The sequence below is a fragment of the Triticum aestivum genome, chromosome 3A (assembly GCF_018294505.1).
Source record: "Triticum aestivum cultivar Chinese Spring chromosome 3A, IWGSC CS RefSeq v2.1, whole genome shotgun sequence".
NCBI classification, from domain to species: Eukaryota; Viridiplantae; Streptophyta; class Magnoliopsida; order Poales; family Poaceae; genus Triticum; species Triticum aestivum.
Window position 1 is genome coordinate 373,539,993 of NC_057800.1, and position 13,750 is coordinate 373,553,742.

At 43.6% G+C, this 13,750-nt stretch overlaps 1 protein-coding gene across 4 annotated transcripts; it reads right to left on the reverse strand.

Annotated features, from left to right (window-relative positions):
• Positions 1-3,556: 3,556 nt before the first annotated feature.
• On the reverse strand, positions 3,557-13,094 carry LOC123061326 (zinc finger CCCH domain-containing protein 7). Of its 4 annotated transcripts, XR_006428905.1 has the most exons (11): positions 11,819-13,094; positions 11,436-11,495; positions 11,190-11,318; positions 10,751-10,801; positions 10,219-10,359; positions 9,544-10,119; positions 7,610-7,681; positions 6,503-6,791; positions 4,269-6,340; positions 4,044-4,166; positions 3,557-3,957 (listed from the first exon to the last, which is right to left on the reverse strand). XR_006428905.1 is itself a non-coding variant. In XM_044484386.1 (7 exons), exons 1-6 carry the CDS (start codon positions 12,893-12,895, stop codon positions 9,550-9,552), a joined length of 2,028 nt encoding a protein of 675 aa, XP_044340321.1. In that variant the 5' UTR covers positions 12,896-13,094; the 3' UTR covers positions 8,582-9,305; positions 9,544-9,549. The 4 variants fall into 4 exon arrangements, 2 of the variants coding, with proteins under 2 accessions (XP_044340321.1, XP_044340320.1); XR_006428903.1 differs by lacking the exon at positions 7,610-7,681 and having other exon boundaries at positions 3,558-3,957; XM_044484386.1 differs by lacking the exons at positions 3,557-3,957; positions 4,044-4,166; positions 4,269-6,340; positions 6,503-6,791; positions 7,610-7,681 and adding an exon at positions 8,582-9,305.
• Between the last annotated feature and the right edge of the window lie 656 nt (positions 13,095-13,750).

Genomic DNA, 13,750 nt, shown 5'->3' on the forward strand with positions numbered 1-13,750 from the left:
GCACAGTTCTTAATTTGGGCAGAAGCACCACAATATTTGTTAATAATGGCATACCACCCATGAGTGAGGGAGCTCTCATGCCACAATTCTCGTCACATCAAACAGTGTGTAGTTCTTCATTCCGTGAGAACTCGTACACCTTCCTCCAAAAGGTCGCCCTCCTTTACTCGTCGCCTTGAAATGGATCAACACTTGAGCCCAACCATGCCAAGCACAATAACTCGCCATCCTTCATCATATTTGCGACTCCTCTCTTCGCTTTCCTTGTTTTTTCATCGGGCTTCAGCGAGTATTAAGCTTCCACTGCTCTGGATAATTGCCTTTTGTTGATCATCGACATCAGCATCTCTTTCGGCGTCGATCTTGGGAGGTGGGGAATTTTGTCGAATAGGTTGCAGTCGTCTGCCGAGATGACATCTTTCGGTGTGTCCACAACAGGATGAGCTATAATGACTCGGTGAAGTTGTAGTCGGAGTTGAGATCGGCGGTGAATGGATCCGAATCAGACTAGGATGAGGCGGCGAACTGCGGTATTGTGAGGCTAGGGCGGATGGGGAGGCCTGTGTGTAGGCGGATTCGATACGGCAGCGTAGCGGGTAGGAGGAGCTTTCACTCACGCATCTGCACCAGCCTCTAGGGCCTTGGCGTTGGTGCGTTGCTATTGTGTTTGGTGCTCTCCTGATTTTGCCTAGCGACCACTACATTTCGAAGATGTTGGACATGAATGCGTCGTGGGGTTGGAGAGATCCATTACTGTGGTGATATTCGTTCAGGGTGTTCCGAGGTTGCTGTGACGGTGTGTCGGGGTCTAGATGTGGGAAGATAGTGGGGTGTGGGACGTGAAGGGTTTATGTGTAGTTGTTCATTGTGATAGTTGTCTGGAGAAACATGCGCACCAAAACAGTGTTATATTTCCGGGAAACCCTTCCATTTTTTCGAGCAATGCATGGTGCGTGCATTTATGTGTAGGTGGGAATCTTGAAAAGAGCAAATAGGCTACATGGGTCTACAGTGCACAGACAATAGGGATATCCTATTTATTTCAGTTATTATCTCTCTTGGCCAGGCTAATATTTTCTTAGACTTAGTTGTTGAGCTGTTTTTGTTAGTACCTTACCCATCCTTATCCTATGAGCTTCTTCTTTGTTAGAACATCTAAAATCATATATCTAGAAAAGACTACATATTAGGTAGGCTGCAACAAAATAACACCAGTTTTTTTCATGGCGGAGAATAACGCCGGTTTCATTAAAAAAAACTTCCACGAACCATGGAATTGCATCTTTTTCGCCTTTGCCCGTATAAGAGGGTTGCTGATGTTCACAAGAAAAATGGAACTTCTTGACTTTTGGAGAATTTTTGATTTCACATGATGTGTTTTCCCATTTTATTGAAGTGTTTAACCAAATACGTATTTGTTTATGTGTGTGACAATGTTAGAAAAAAATGTGCCTTCATCCGCAAAATTAAATTATAGTACACGCCTCGATTTTCATGAGGGGTTCATACAAGTATATATTTGAGGTACAAGTACTCCCTCCAATGATAGGCTTTTGATGGTATATAACACATATTTTGTTAGTGAAATTAATGACCAAAAATCAAAACCAACCATATTAATCCGGACCAGAGGGCGCAGTCGTAAATATCTCTACGAAATTACTATGCACACGACAATGTGCTGGACGATTCTCAGACAACCTGGTGATCAATGGCTGCGGCCGACATGAACTTAACTGATCGATGGCTGCTATAGCTTGTCGTCCATAAATCGGGCACAATCCATCGTGTGTGTAGCAGTCCTCATATCTCTATTACAGGTATATGTGCCAAGTAAATAAACGCTGAACACGACCGAACATTTGTCAAAAACAAAATAAAAGTACATGGCAATCGAACTTGTCACATCACATCGGATACTTTGATGTTTGATTCCCCCTAACCACTGAAAAGAAATAAAAGCGGAAAAAAATATGATAGCCAAGACAAAAACGCGTATAGAAATACTACCACCATCACCACTGGACAGCAGTACGTGTACGTAAGCCAGGTATATAAGCAGCAGCAGGCCTACGTTGCTCCCGACCCCTATTATATAAACAAAACAAAGATTGGGTCGGAGCCAGAGCGAAAAATGTTAACTAATTGCGCGATCATTAAATATAGTGTTTAACCACTCAGGCAAACTGGATTAGATTATGAGGTGATGAGAACAGGTCGCAGCTTTTTGGATCCATCGTGTCGCCGGCTGCATCTACCCGTCGTGCAGGATGGCCTGTGGGCCCGTACGTGTCCGCGTCGAGGCAAGTTAATCGAGGGTGGTACTACATGGCTATTGGTTTCGTTTGGTGTTGTCATTTGCCACACAATTTGCTATGATTATCCCTACAAATGCATACGTGCACATTTAAAAATAAAATAAATTCATAAAAATGTGAATATCATGTCAAGATTAGAACTTAAACTCTGATGAGCTAGTTCCGCCACAATCACCCTGACTATCTGAGCTATGATGGTATAATATTCCTGCCCTCAATATCCATGGTACAACATTGACAAACAGTTTGATGGATAAAATGTGAATTATACAGCACAAATACCACTAGTACCATTTGAAACCTGTTTCAATAACAAGCATCAAACTAAGATGGAGGGGAGAAGATGGTTGTACTTTCTCCGCGCGTCATGGACAAGACGAATAGTAGTACAAGAAATTAAGAGAGTTGTGGTAATCAATTCTCGAAAGGAAACAGCATATTAATCATATCATAGGAGTGAGGAGAGTATACTTGGGTACAGTAGAGTAGGGTAGGTCGCTGTCTGATGCCGCGGATGTACTCTATTTTATTCCGCTGATGGCATGCAGACAAGGGTCAACAGAGACATGACATGTGCCATCTCACCCCTGCCTGCTTCCGCTTAAACATTTCCTTCCTTCCTTGTGATCGCAGCAGCAGCAGCAGCTAGCGGAGGCATGCAACGTGCCTAAACTGCTACACGCACCTGGCTAACTTATGGGCTCGCCCGGTTGACGAGAAAGCAATCCGATGGCTCACGCGGTCACCGGTCCAGCGCTCGGGCCGGTCGACCGCCGCCAGAGTATAGACCTTATTAAATTATATAATATTATGAATTGCTTTGAACGTTAGTGTTACATGGAGTATCATGTGTTCGGTTGTTTTCATCTTCTGTACTCACTACGTACTACTACAAAGCACTCATCCACACATGACCTCTGGTTCTTTGGTCCGCCTTTTACAGCACACCATCATTCAGATAGTAGCAAAGCTGCAATTCCTTTTAGCATCCAACTTTCCCAGCAGATGCCCCAAAAGAGAAGACCCATGAAAACCAGTGAACCAATGATTAGAAGATAATTAGCACAGTGTAGTTGGGCTAGCTTTTGCTGAATCAAGTCAACCAAAACAGCGAGGCTAGATTTTTTCTTGCAAGATGAGCAATCCGAAACATTGTGCAATCGGTCATGAACACAATCAAAGATCTCCAGACAATAGTAAAAAGAAAACCCCCCTTGCCTGCCTACCCATGTCAGTATCAATCTGCTAGAATTATGGTCATGTATGATTTTTAAAAAGCGATCAAGGCGCGAATTATGAGCCCGAATATAAGCATGTCCGCATCAAGAAAAGGACAGGCCCCTCATGCAAATTGCAGGCTCAGTTGAATCTGGTAGCAACAAGAATTACTGCACTAGTTTGGAGAAGAAAACTCATGATTCAGTAACAGGAGCCATGAAAGCCGGATCTCCGGATCCACAGGGCAATTGCACGCTCGCGTGACCAATGAAACCATGTGTATTTTTATCGTCATCGAAAGAGAAGAGAACAAACTGTAGTTCTTGGCTGAACTGTGTGATGATATGCGGTGAGCATGAGAACATGGCAGTAGCCAGGATTCACGGAGTGTCATTGTCATGAGGAATGTAATGGCCAACAGCTACATTATAGGCAAAACTGTCATAAGAAAATTGCGGTTCAAGAAATATTGTGTGTAGAGTAGAATATGAGGGAGATGACACTGACAATGGCCATTCACCGGAGGTATTGAAACCCATAATTGCCTAACCCTCCTGGCTTATTATCTCTGAAATGGCGACCAATCGAAGTAATCAGCTGTACATAATTTCCTGAAAAATTCATAATAACCTGAGCGCAATCCAGACACGAATGGGTCAAGGCTTTGATTTTGGACATGTTAATTAAAAGGTACAGTTGAGCACTCCATGATTTAAACATGTAAATAAATACCTCGAGTTCAAGTACATAGACCTCCTATTTACCATCAGACAAGGATGGACGGCCGGGCAGAACAGACACGAACGAAGCCTCAAGATTTTCCAACCGTGTCCGTGGATTCCACCTCATCATTCTTCCTGTTGGCATTGACTCAGTCCATTACTGAGATAATTCAAGAACAGTGAATTGCAGAATACATACAGGAATGGTCCTATTAGCAGTTCAACAGAGGGTGTGCCGGCTGAGTTCGGAGGCCTTGGTCTCTGGACATTAACTGAACGGATGCAGGAGTTCCCTGTTTGCTGAGGGAGGCTGCCAGTTTGATGAATCAGATCACTCCAGAGGTGTTGTTTTTGTCAGCCAGCCTGAGTACTCCCTGTGCACGATTTATGTATGTGACCGTGCTAAAGTGAGAAAGACAAGCAGCAAAGCTGTGTCAAACAGCGACTCCGGTCGACAACTCAATGTCAGATTTGGCATCATTGAAAAAAAAAGCTAGCATATGGCAGTCTGCTGAACAATTTGGTCCTATGAAACAAAAGCAGCTCAATGAAACGATATTGCCATCATCAGCAATGAAGAAGAGATCAAGGCAAGAAGATGTTAAGAGTCCATGTCAAATGTAATAAGGTAAAAGAAAAAAAGGAGGTATCATTCCTGTCAAATGACATAAATCATTTGTCAGTGCGTCGTTGACAAAAGTCAGCAACAGGCTGTAGCCTTAACAATCAGATCAAGAGTTCACCACTACAAGATAATGACCGTCCTTGAAACAAGAGCCCTGAGAAAATCCAAGGATGCTTACTTTCAGCCACAAAATGTTTTGCATTTCGTCAGTTTTCATGTATAATTCAGCAAAACTGTATGCTGATTGGCGACATGATTACTCTGAATAGCGAAATTTATGTGGACTTTGCAATAGAGCATGGCATGCCTGACTACATATAGAAGTAGAGGATTATGGCCGGAAAATGCTGGCAAAAGAACAAACGAAGTTTCCTGTGGATTGTCATTGCCCATGTTAGAGATGGTTGCGAACCAGGGAACATAGCTTGACAGCGATTAGTCGACAAACGAGAAGTTGTACAATGTACATGAAGCCGGAGGAGAATCACACGATTAGTGAGCAGTATTGGTTATTTTAATTATCTAATTATTTTCAAAAGTCATGCAAACTCCTGCTGTTTCAAAATACAAGACATGTTTTGATTTATTAAGAAGCAACAATTACTTTACAATATGTGGTTTATGTAACATATTTTTATATTATTAGGTTTGCATCCAACAATACTCAAATATGATTGTGACTCGTATCACAAAAGAAGACGTAACCTACATTTTGGAAAAGGATGGAGTAGTTGCTTGTTTTTTTTGCTATTCCAGATGACGTGCACAAAAAACGCTGGGTACAAAAGGTTACGGTCAACCGTATTTCACCATATCCCCTTACTCCACACTTAGGCCGCGCTTGGAATCAATGTAATTTTATACAGAGCTGTTCAACTTACAGGTGTATCTCACCAGCCACTGAGCAATTCCCGGCCGGAAACAAAACGACGGGTTGAGACCTGTATTTTTTACAGGGGTATTCAAAAGGAAAACAATAATCCAAACAGGGCCTTTAGGTGTAGATGGCAACAAATCCTCCATGAATGGAGGTATAAAGGGCCCTGAAGTACGGGCGTAAATATGCATTTCGTTTTCCAACTATAAGGGAGAGTATTTATCGTAGGAGGAAAGCAACAAAGTGGCTACCTATCAGTCCATCACATCCAGGGAGGGGGGCTTTCACCAAGTTCACACGTTATCCAGTCTCCATGACAGGCAACACATACAGGTTCAGGTGTACAAGCCACTCAAAACCTTTGAATCTTTTGCTTTCACGAGTGCGATAGAGCTATTCGAGTACCAAGATAACAAATTGCACCTCGGGCACAAGCCACTCAAAGCTGGCATGATCACATGAGCAGCATGATGAATTAACACGGTTTAAAGGGCATCATCATCATTGTAGAAAAAACTGAGTAATGAGATAGCCAGTTAAGAGTCACCCAGGAGCGTAAACTCAGATGTCTGCGACAAATCTGCGGGTGATAAAACACCATGTGAGCCTCCTCAGTGATCATGTGAATGTAATTCTGAATTGATGCGACAACAGCTGTGAGTTTGACAGCGAATAGGCACGGGGCAGGTCGGGGGGAAGCTTGAAATGAAGCAAAAACAATCATACGCAGTCCAGCTCATACCTGGGATACCTTTGATTCTGCCTGCCCCTGTGTCCCACAGTCTCCAGAGTAGTTCCACAAGTACTCCCTCCGTTCCAAAATAGATGACTCAGCTTTATACTAACTTTAGTACAAAGTTGGGTCATCTATTTTGGAACGGAGGGAGTAATTCTGAACCAAGATATAATCCCGGGTACGGCATGCATGCATGCAAGTTCAAACCATCCAATGCACCAGGCCAACATCTTTAGCTACCATTATCACGGGGGCAACAAAGTAATGCTCTCTTTGCCTGGAGAATCCGGAGGGCCTGAAAGCAGAAATATAAAGTATACATTATTTTTCTTTTCTCCACTTCTGATAAGCACATTGGATACTTGATACTGGTAGAAGAGCAGCTAGAAATCATTTAGTGCACGGTGCGGCATCTTTCTACAGACAGCCCAACAGAAAGAAATGTGTATGTACTGAATCGACCCAAGGTGCCTCAGAAAGCAGCCTTTGTTAGGAACTGAATAATGACACCTCAAATCTCCACTGCTTCGCCTTGTGAACCAAAACAACATCAGATCACATGCCGACACTGCAGATAATTTAGCACTCAATCAATAGTCAAGGGAAAGAATTAACGAGATCTGGTTCAAGATTTCCACAAGGCTCTGCAGATAAATATTTCTCCACACAAAAAATCTTGGATGAAAGCTAATGCTTTGTTTGACAAGGAACCACAAAGAGTTATATTGTACTGGTAACATCCCACTGACCCAGTCTCAAAATTCAGTTGCCAGAACCGGTTACAAATGGAGTAGAAAGCTAATACCGTACTTGTGAACTGGTCTGAGAGTGGAACATGTTGCCATGGGAAGAATGCACTCAAACATTGGTTTTTAATCTTTGGATTTATTTCACAAGTCATAAGTGAACAAGTAGATTGGTCAGAAAATGAAACTACTTTAACAATCTCACAATTTTTATACCATGAACATATATTGTCGCAAGCAAAACTCTTCATGAAATTAGGCAGCCTGTAGAAATAGCGAAAACCGGTACCAAAGACTGCTCCTGTCCAGTTAGTGTAAAATACCAATAAAATTTGCATTTAACTTAGTGCTGAGCTAGAATTCAAACCTCCACTACAAATGCTCTCCGAGGACCCAAGAAACCAGGTGGCAGAACGCTTCAGTGCTTCCAGAGAAAGAACTACAACTTATATCAGTGGTCTACTATGTCATACAAATGAAAACTGAATTAATTATTAGATAAATATTTAAACACAACATCATTGAACTGTTTTTTTATACTATTTCAACGATCGGTTGCACCAGCAAACCAGCCGCTTGACCAATCACTTGCCCAACGGTTTCAAATAATTACGATACAACTCATGGTCAAAATTATACTTGGGTGGCAGTGAGCAATGCCAAGTCAAAAAAACATAATCTAAGAGCATCTACAACCGGACTTCCCATGCCCGCCCCAAACGCCTGGATGGAAAAATGCCACCCAACTGGCCTCCCCATAGCCGGCCCAAACACCCGGACTGACCGGCACTCCCCATGTCCGTCCCAAATCTGGGGCGGATATGGGGACGCCCGGACGCGCCCACCACGTCGGACCGACCGCTAGGGCCCACGCCAATTCGCTCATATCCGCCTCCCCTCTCCTTGCCCGAGAAGCCCTCTCCTCTTCTCTATTCGCCCTCCTCCACACAGCCGCCACCGGACTTCCGCCGCTATCGGTGCTCCGCCGCCATCCCCAACTCAGGGCTTCACCACCGAACGCCCCAGCGCACACCGCCGCCGACCAGGCCGCCACCAGACAAAGAGGACGCCACAGGACGCCACCCCGGTACGTCAAACTCCACCATACTTTCACCCCGTGCTCTACGTGTTCGATGAAACGTCCAAGCCGGTTTTTTATTCTTTTGGTCATTACTTCTAGATCACCAATGGAATCGTCGTGGGATGGTGGCTATGGAAACGATGATCTTGACAAATTCATACCGAAATGATGATGATGATGAACATCCAGTGCATATGCAACTTCTGGATGATCTTGTCGAGCAAATGTGGACACACACTGGAAATCAGTAAACTTGTCTTTTATTTTATCAGTTGTGCACTATGAACAATATTTATGTTTGAACTATATTTGGATTAGGTACTATTAAGTATGAACTATGTGTATTTGTGTGCACTAAGCTATGTTTGTCCAAAATGGTGGGCGTGCATGTGTTTGCATGGATTTGATGTTTTGAAAATAGGGGACCGTCATTGCAAATGCCAAGTTTTGATGCCCGTCCGGTCACTGTCCGCGGGCGCGTCCACGGGCGTATAGGGGCTCGGATTAGCTATCCATGGTTGTAGATGCTCTAATACTATTACCAGAGATGTACAATTCATCACTAAATTAGTGGTATCAACTATCAAGATTCAACAAAATGTACTAAAAATTACTACTCCCTCCGTTCACTTTTATAAGTCGTTTCAGACAACTGAAAATGAGCTACTTTGCACCTTGTCTGAAACGTCTTCAAGGTCTTATAGAAGTGAACAGAGGGAGTAACACCTCAACTATGACAAGGTAACATTTAAAAATCTGCATACTCATCAAACTCGGAGCAACTTCCAAAGCGTGGTTAAAATGAATCATATGTGAGAGATGACTCATCAAAGCACCGATTCAGGAAGGCATTTATCATACCAGTAAGCTTAGATCCAATGCTACAAATGATTAGCTAAATGAAAGTACCATATGCAGTTGGAAGTGAGTTGACTGGATAATAACAAATCTTCATGTACCCACGGTGGCACTTAGCCTAATTCTGCAAAATAAGTTTGTGAACTTTCTTGGTGACCAAAAACTATACGCATCACTGCAATATTATACTTCTGTTGATCTACCAAAAATAGCAGTTGCAATATGCAATTACAAAATGGAAGCTGAGCCAAAAGTACCAAAACAAGCCGCACACTCATAGCATGAACTCATACTGCAGATGTAAAAAGAACTAGTACTATGTGTAGTCTACAGGTATCAAAGGCAGAGTAGTGTATTCATACTTTCCTCTAACCGCCAGCACCAAATAAGAATTCCTGCAAAATTCTTGAAGCCTCTGAAACTTCGTGCTGAGTGCTGAGTGATCCAAGCACTGTAGTAGAGCCAGTAGGCAAACTAGTTCTCTTTGGGTCTGAACTTGGATGTGAACTAGCTTCTTTTAATGAGTTCTTTTCATCGAACAGTGGATGTGATCTCTGTTTATTTGGAATGGCATTTTTATCCCCTTCTGCAGCCTGCGGTCCATCAAAATTCTGATGTTTACTGCCATTTGTATACATATGCTTCTCGATAGGTAGAGCATCCTGATGCAGCATGCTAGAATTTGATCTGTCTTTACTGGAAGGACGAAACTGTACACCCTTTGGTGTACCGGTTGATGCTTTTAGAGCATTTACTGAGATGCCGGCAAGGTTTTTAAGAATGGAGTAATGTTTGGTAGGAGCAGAAGTTATGTGTTCGCCATCATGGTCCGCCGATGCTTTCTGGCTACTTGTTTGCTCTCTGCCAGGTTTTTCAGATACCAATGACGCATCAGATTTCTTTGCATCTGGTTTGGGAGGACCATCTGCAGTTGGCACCTGATAAACAACACAGTTTTCTCAATTCACAGGGTGGAACTATACCAGGCTATTTCACTTCTAAATAAACAATAGGAAATGATTTTGCAAATCACGTACCACATGAGAAAATTTGCATTTATCACCTCTGAAGCACATTCCATTTTCCACAAAGTTGTGGCAAGGGTACTTTGACAACTCATGATCATAGGGACAATCATCTCCTTTCAAACAAGAACCACGCGCAAAATGTGTGCAGGGCTGTAAAATTAAGAAAAGAAATAAGCGGACACCAAAACATGTCATACGTCAAAACAAACAGAAAGGAATGTAAGAAAATATAAAGAAATGAAGTTAGCTGCCACTTGGATTAAGATATATTGGTGTACAGTTTTATACTTCAGCCTTGTACACATGATCTATTCATATCATGTGAACTCAACAGTTAACACCCACCATTTCGTGCATGCCTGTCCAAACCATCTATTTCAAGCACCATCGATAGTTCTTGAAAGATGGTTTATATAGGTATGCACAAAATGTGCAGGTGGAACAAATGGATGCAGCCATACATACATGGACATGCACTAATATCACAGTAATGCATAACGAATATTGCAGGCAGACCTAAAAACTTCTATAAAGCACATACCTTAGATTTTGTCAAAGGTGTAGTATCATGTGAGAACTTGCAAGCATTGCCCTGCAAAGAGAAAAGAAGAGAATTAGGTTTGTAAAATAACTATTGACAACAAATTCATTATCCAGTGTTTGTACAGAAACTTTGTTGATTTATCAAAATAAAACGTCTACTAATAAAATGGATGGCTTTGCAAGAAGCAATTCAACATACATTACATCATTCGCTATAATACAGCTCCTCGCAATACTACTATAGAAACAAAACAAGAAATGTTCCTAGAAACCAGGACTTTTGTGATCATTACTCCATCACCTTTCGAGGCAAAAACCTCTATATGTAAAAACACATAAATTATTGGCCTAAAAAGATAGAAATGTAATTGAGAATCAGCAATACATGACTATCTGTTCCAAGTGAACAATAAGTTGGTGGCCAAAGAAAAGCTTACCTGCTGGCACTTCCCATGCATGTAGAAGTGGCATAACTTCACTGGTTTCGGCTTTATAACTGGTGCAAGTTTCAGTCTTTTCACACCATCCGCTATCCGCTGCTGTGCTCTTTTAACCCGTTTGTTTTTCTATACGCCAAAAACATCGTGAAGGAAGATTAATATTCCAGAAGGAAAAATACAATTAGAATGCACAGTTGAATAAAGTATATGTTGAACTCAAATGGTAGTGAAACCAGAACACACCGTCTTCTTAGCCTTTCTTTCCTCTGTCAAATGCCGTTTTCTCTTCCCTGGTTTGGGAGCCTGCAAAGTTTGTCATGGGCGTATTTAATGTCAGTGCTTCTTTTTTTACTGTAATGTCAGTACTTCTGTTGTCAAGAAGAGAATAACTTATTGGATATTGGTGAGTTTTGTACTCTTCTAAAAGTGCATGTGATGGAATTTGAGCAAGAAATCGATAATAATGTGTTAAAAAAAGGTTCTGAATCAGTTATGCGGTATCACATGATAACTTGCATCTCACAAGCTATATTTTCATCCAAACACAAAATTAAACAAGAAGAAGCAACATGTGAAGAAACATCTAATAACCAGTACTGGTTAATAAAAAATGGTATATTCAGTACCTCAGTATCAGGCAGTGGTGTCTCATTCCATTCCACAATTTCATCATAACTGACAACATGTGCCCTGGTAACATGCTTTAGTGCATCATCCTTGATATAACCTTCCTTGTTCAGTACAAGATCACTGGTTCCTTTAATTTTAGGCGTTGAAAGGCCAGATGATTCATTCTCCCCCAACACTCTGTTAGCAAAATCCTCTCCCAATTCCTCATCATCTGCATCTTCGATCTCCGAATCATCAGATTCATCTACATCCAGAGCCTGCATGTCACCCTCAATCTCTCCTTCCTCAACCACGCCACCATCAACTGAGTGCTGATCTGAATCACCCACAGGTCTGTCTTCTTCAGTTCCAGCTCCCAATTCTTTCACCCCCTCAGCTATGTTGCCATCATTGTGTGGTTCACCTCCAGAAACCCCATAGTTCAGCATTGATGCTTTGCCGCCACTGGCATCAGCAATCAACCCTGAGAAGTTGGTCATCATCGTATCAAGCAGCAGATGTTCATCATCATTGACCACCATTACATCTGGCTCTGCCAATTCGTCAACCTCCCCCTCCAAACAATCCTTCATCGACCTCAAAACATCCTCTGCCCCCAACTCCTCCACTAACGCAACAGTCTCACGGCAGAGGTTCCCCCCAACAACCATATCTGTTACGCCCTCCGCCCGCTGAACTCCGGCCACTTGATGCTCCATGTATCTCTGTGGTGCCACAGCCGGGTCTGCAATAGGGTTACCGGTGGCTGCATCGACTGCCGCGGGTGAGGGGTTCTCGATGACAGAAGTCCTTACCGCAGTCTCCTCTTCTCCTAAGTCCTTTCCCCGTTCAGACTCGGCGTCTTCAGGCGGTACCGAGCACCCCTGTGGTGACTCGTCGCAGATAGGGTTCGCAGCGGCGGGCTCGACTTCCAGGGGCGCCGGGGCAGCGAGCTGCGAGGGGCGGTGGTGGAGGCAGTGGGAGAAGAGCCGGGAGAGCGTGCGGTAGGAGGCGCTGTCGAGATGTGATCGCCGGCGAGTGAGGAAAAGGGTGGTTGGGGCAGGAGGCACCGGCGGCACGAGGGAATCCTCCATGGCGAGGGATTAGGTTGCCTTTGAATTAGGGTCTACGCGCGGGAGTTGGCTGGGTTGGAGTTAGGATATCGAGCAGTGGTCAGCCTCGCCGTGGCGGTGCGAGCTCGGCGGCGCCGACGGAACTGTCCGATGAGGAGAGGAAACCCCATTGTCATGGAAGGCAGAGGCGGGCCAGAGTGTAATGTAATACCGTTAGCTATAAGATACTTCGGCCTTAACGATGCCAAATTGGCCCATAAATTAGGGCGAGCAGGCTAAAATACACGTTTGATGCTGGTGACCTGGTGTATCAAGATCCAGAGAAACCGCAGTTGTTGTTTGCCGTGACCATCACGGGGATAATTTGGGAAGCGAATCAACCTGTGGTTGGATGGTTAAAGGGATAGTGGTATTCTCAGTTCATTAGAGTTCAAGTACCAAACGTACCGCAACTCTGCGATCAACACATGTTCAGCTCGATGATGTCCCTCAAACTCTTGATCCAGTTAAGGCCGAGGGAGAGTTCCGTCAGCACGACAGCGTGGCGACGATGATGATGAAGTTACCGGCGCAGGGCTTCGCCTAAACACTACTATGATATGACCGAGGTGTGTAACTGTGGAGGAGGGCACCGCACACGGTTAAGAGAAACTTGTGTGCCTTTAAGGTGCCCCTGCCCACATATATAAAGGAAGGAGGGAGAGAGGCCGGCCCTCCTAGTGGCGCGTCAAGTGTAAGGAGTCCTACTAGGACTCCCAAGTCCTAGTAGGATTCTCTTTCCTTTTCGGAATAGGAAAGAAGGAAATGAGGGAGAGGGAGAAGGAAAGGGGGGCCCACCCCTTGTCCAATTCGGTTTGGGCAGGGGGAGGCGCGCGC

What these genes read in the sequence shown, in the direction of transcription:
- LOC123061326 (XM_044484386.1), bottom strand. Translation starts at nt 12,895, where the DNA reads ATGGAGGATTCCCTCGTGCCGCCGGTGCCTCCTGCCCCAACCACCCTT. An exon ending in CACCTTTGACAAAATCTAAG is followed by an intron (nt 10,360 to 10,750) that starts GTATGTGCTTTA and finishes TTAATTTTACAG; the next exon opens with CCCTGCACACATTTTGCGCG. An exon ending in AATGCAAATTTTCTCATGTG is followed by an intron (nt 10,120 to 10,218) that starts GTACGTGATTTG and finishes GTTGTTTATCAG; the next exon opens with GTGCCAACTGCAGATGGTCC.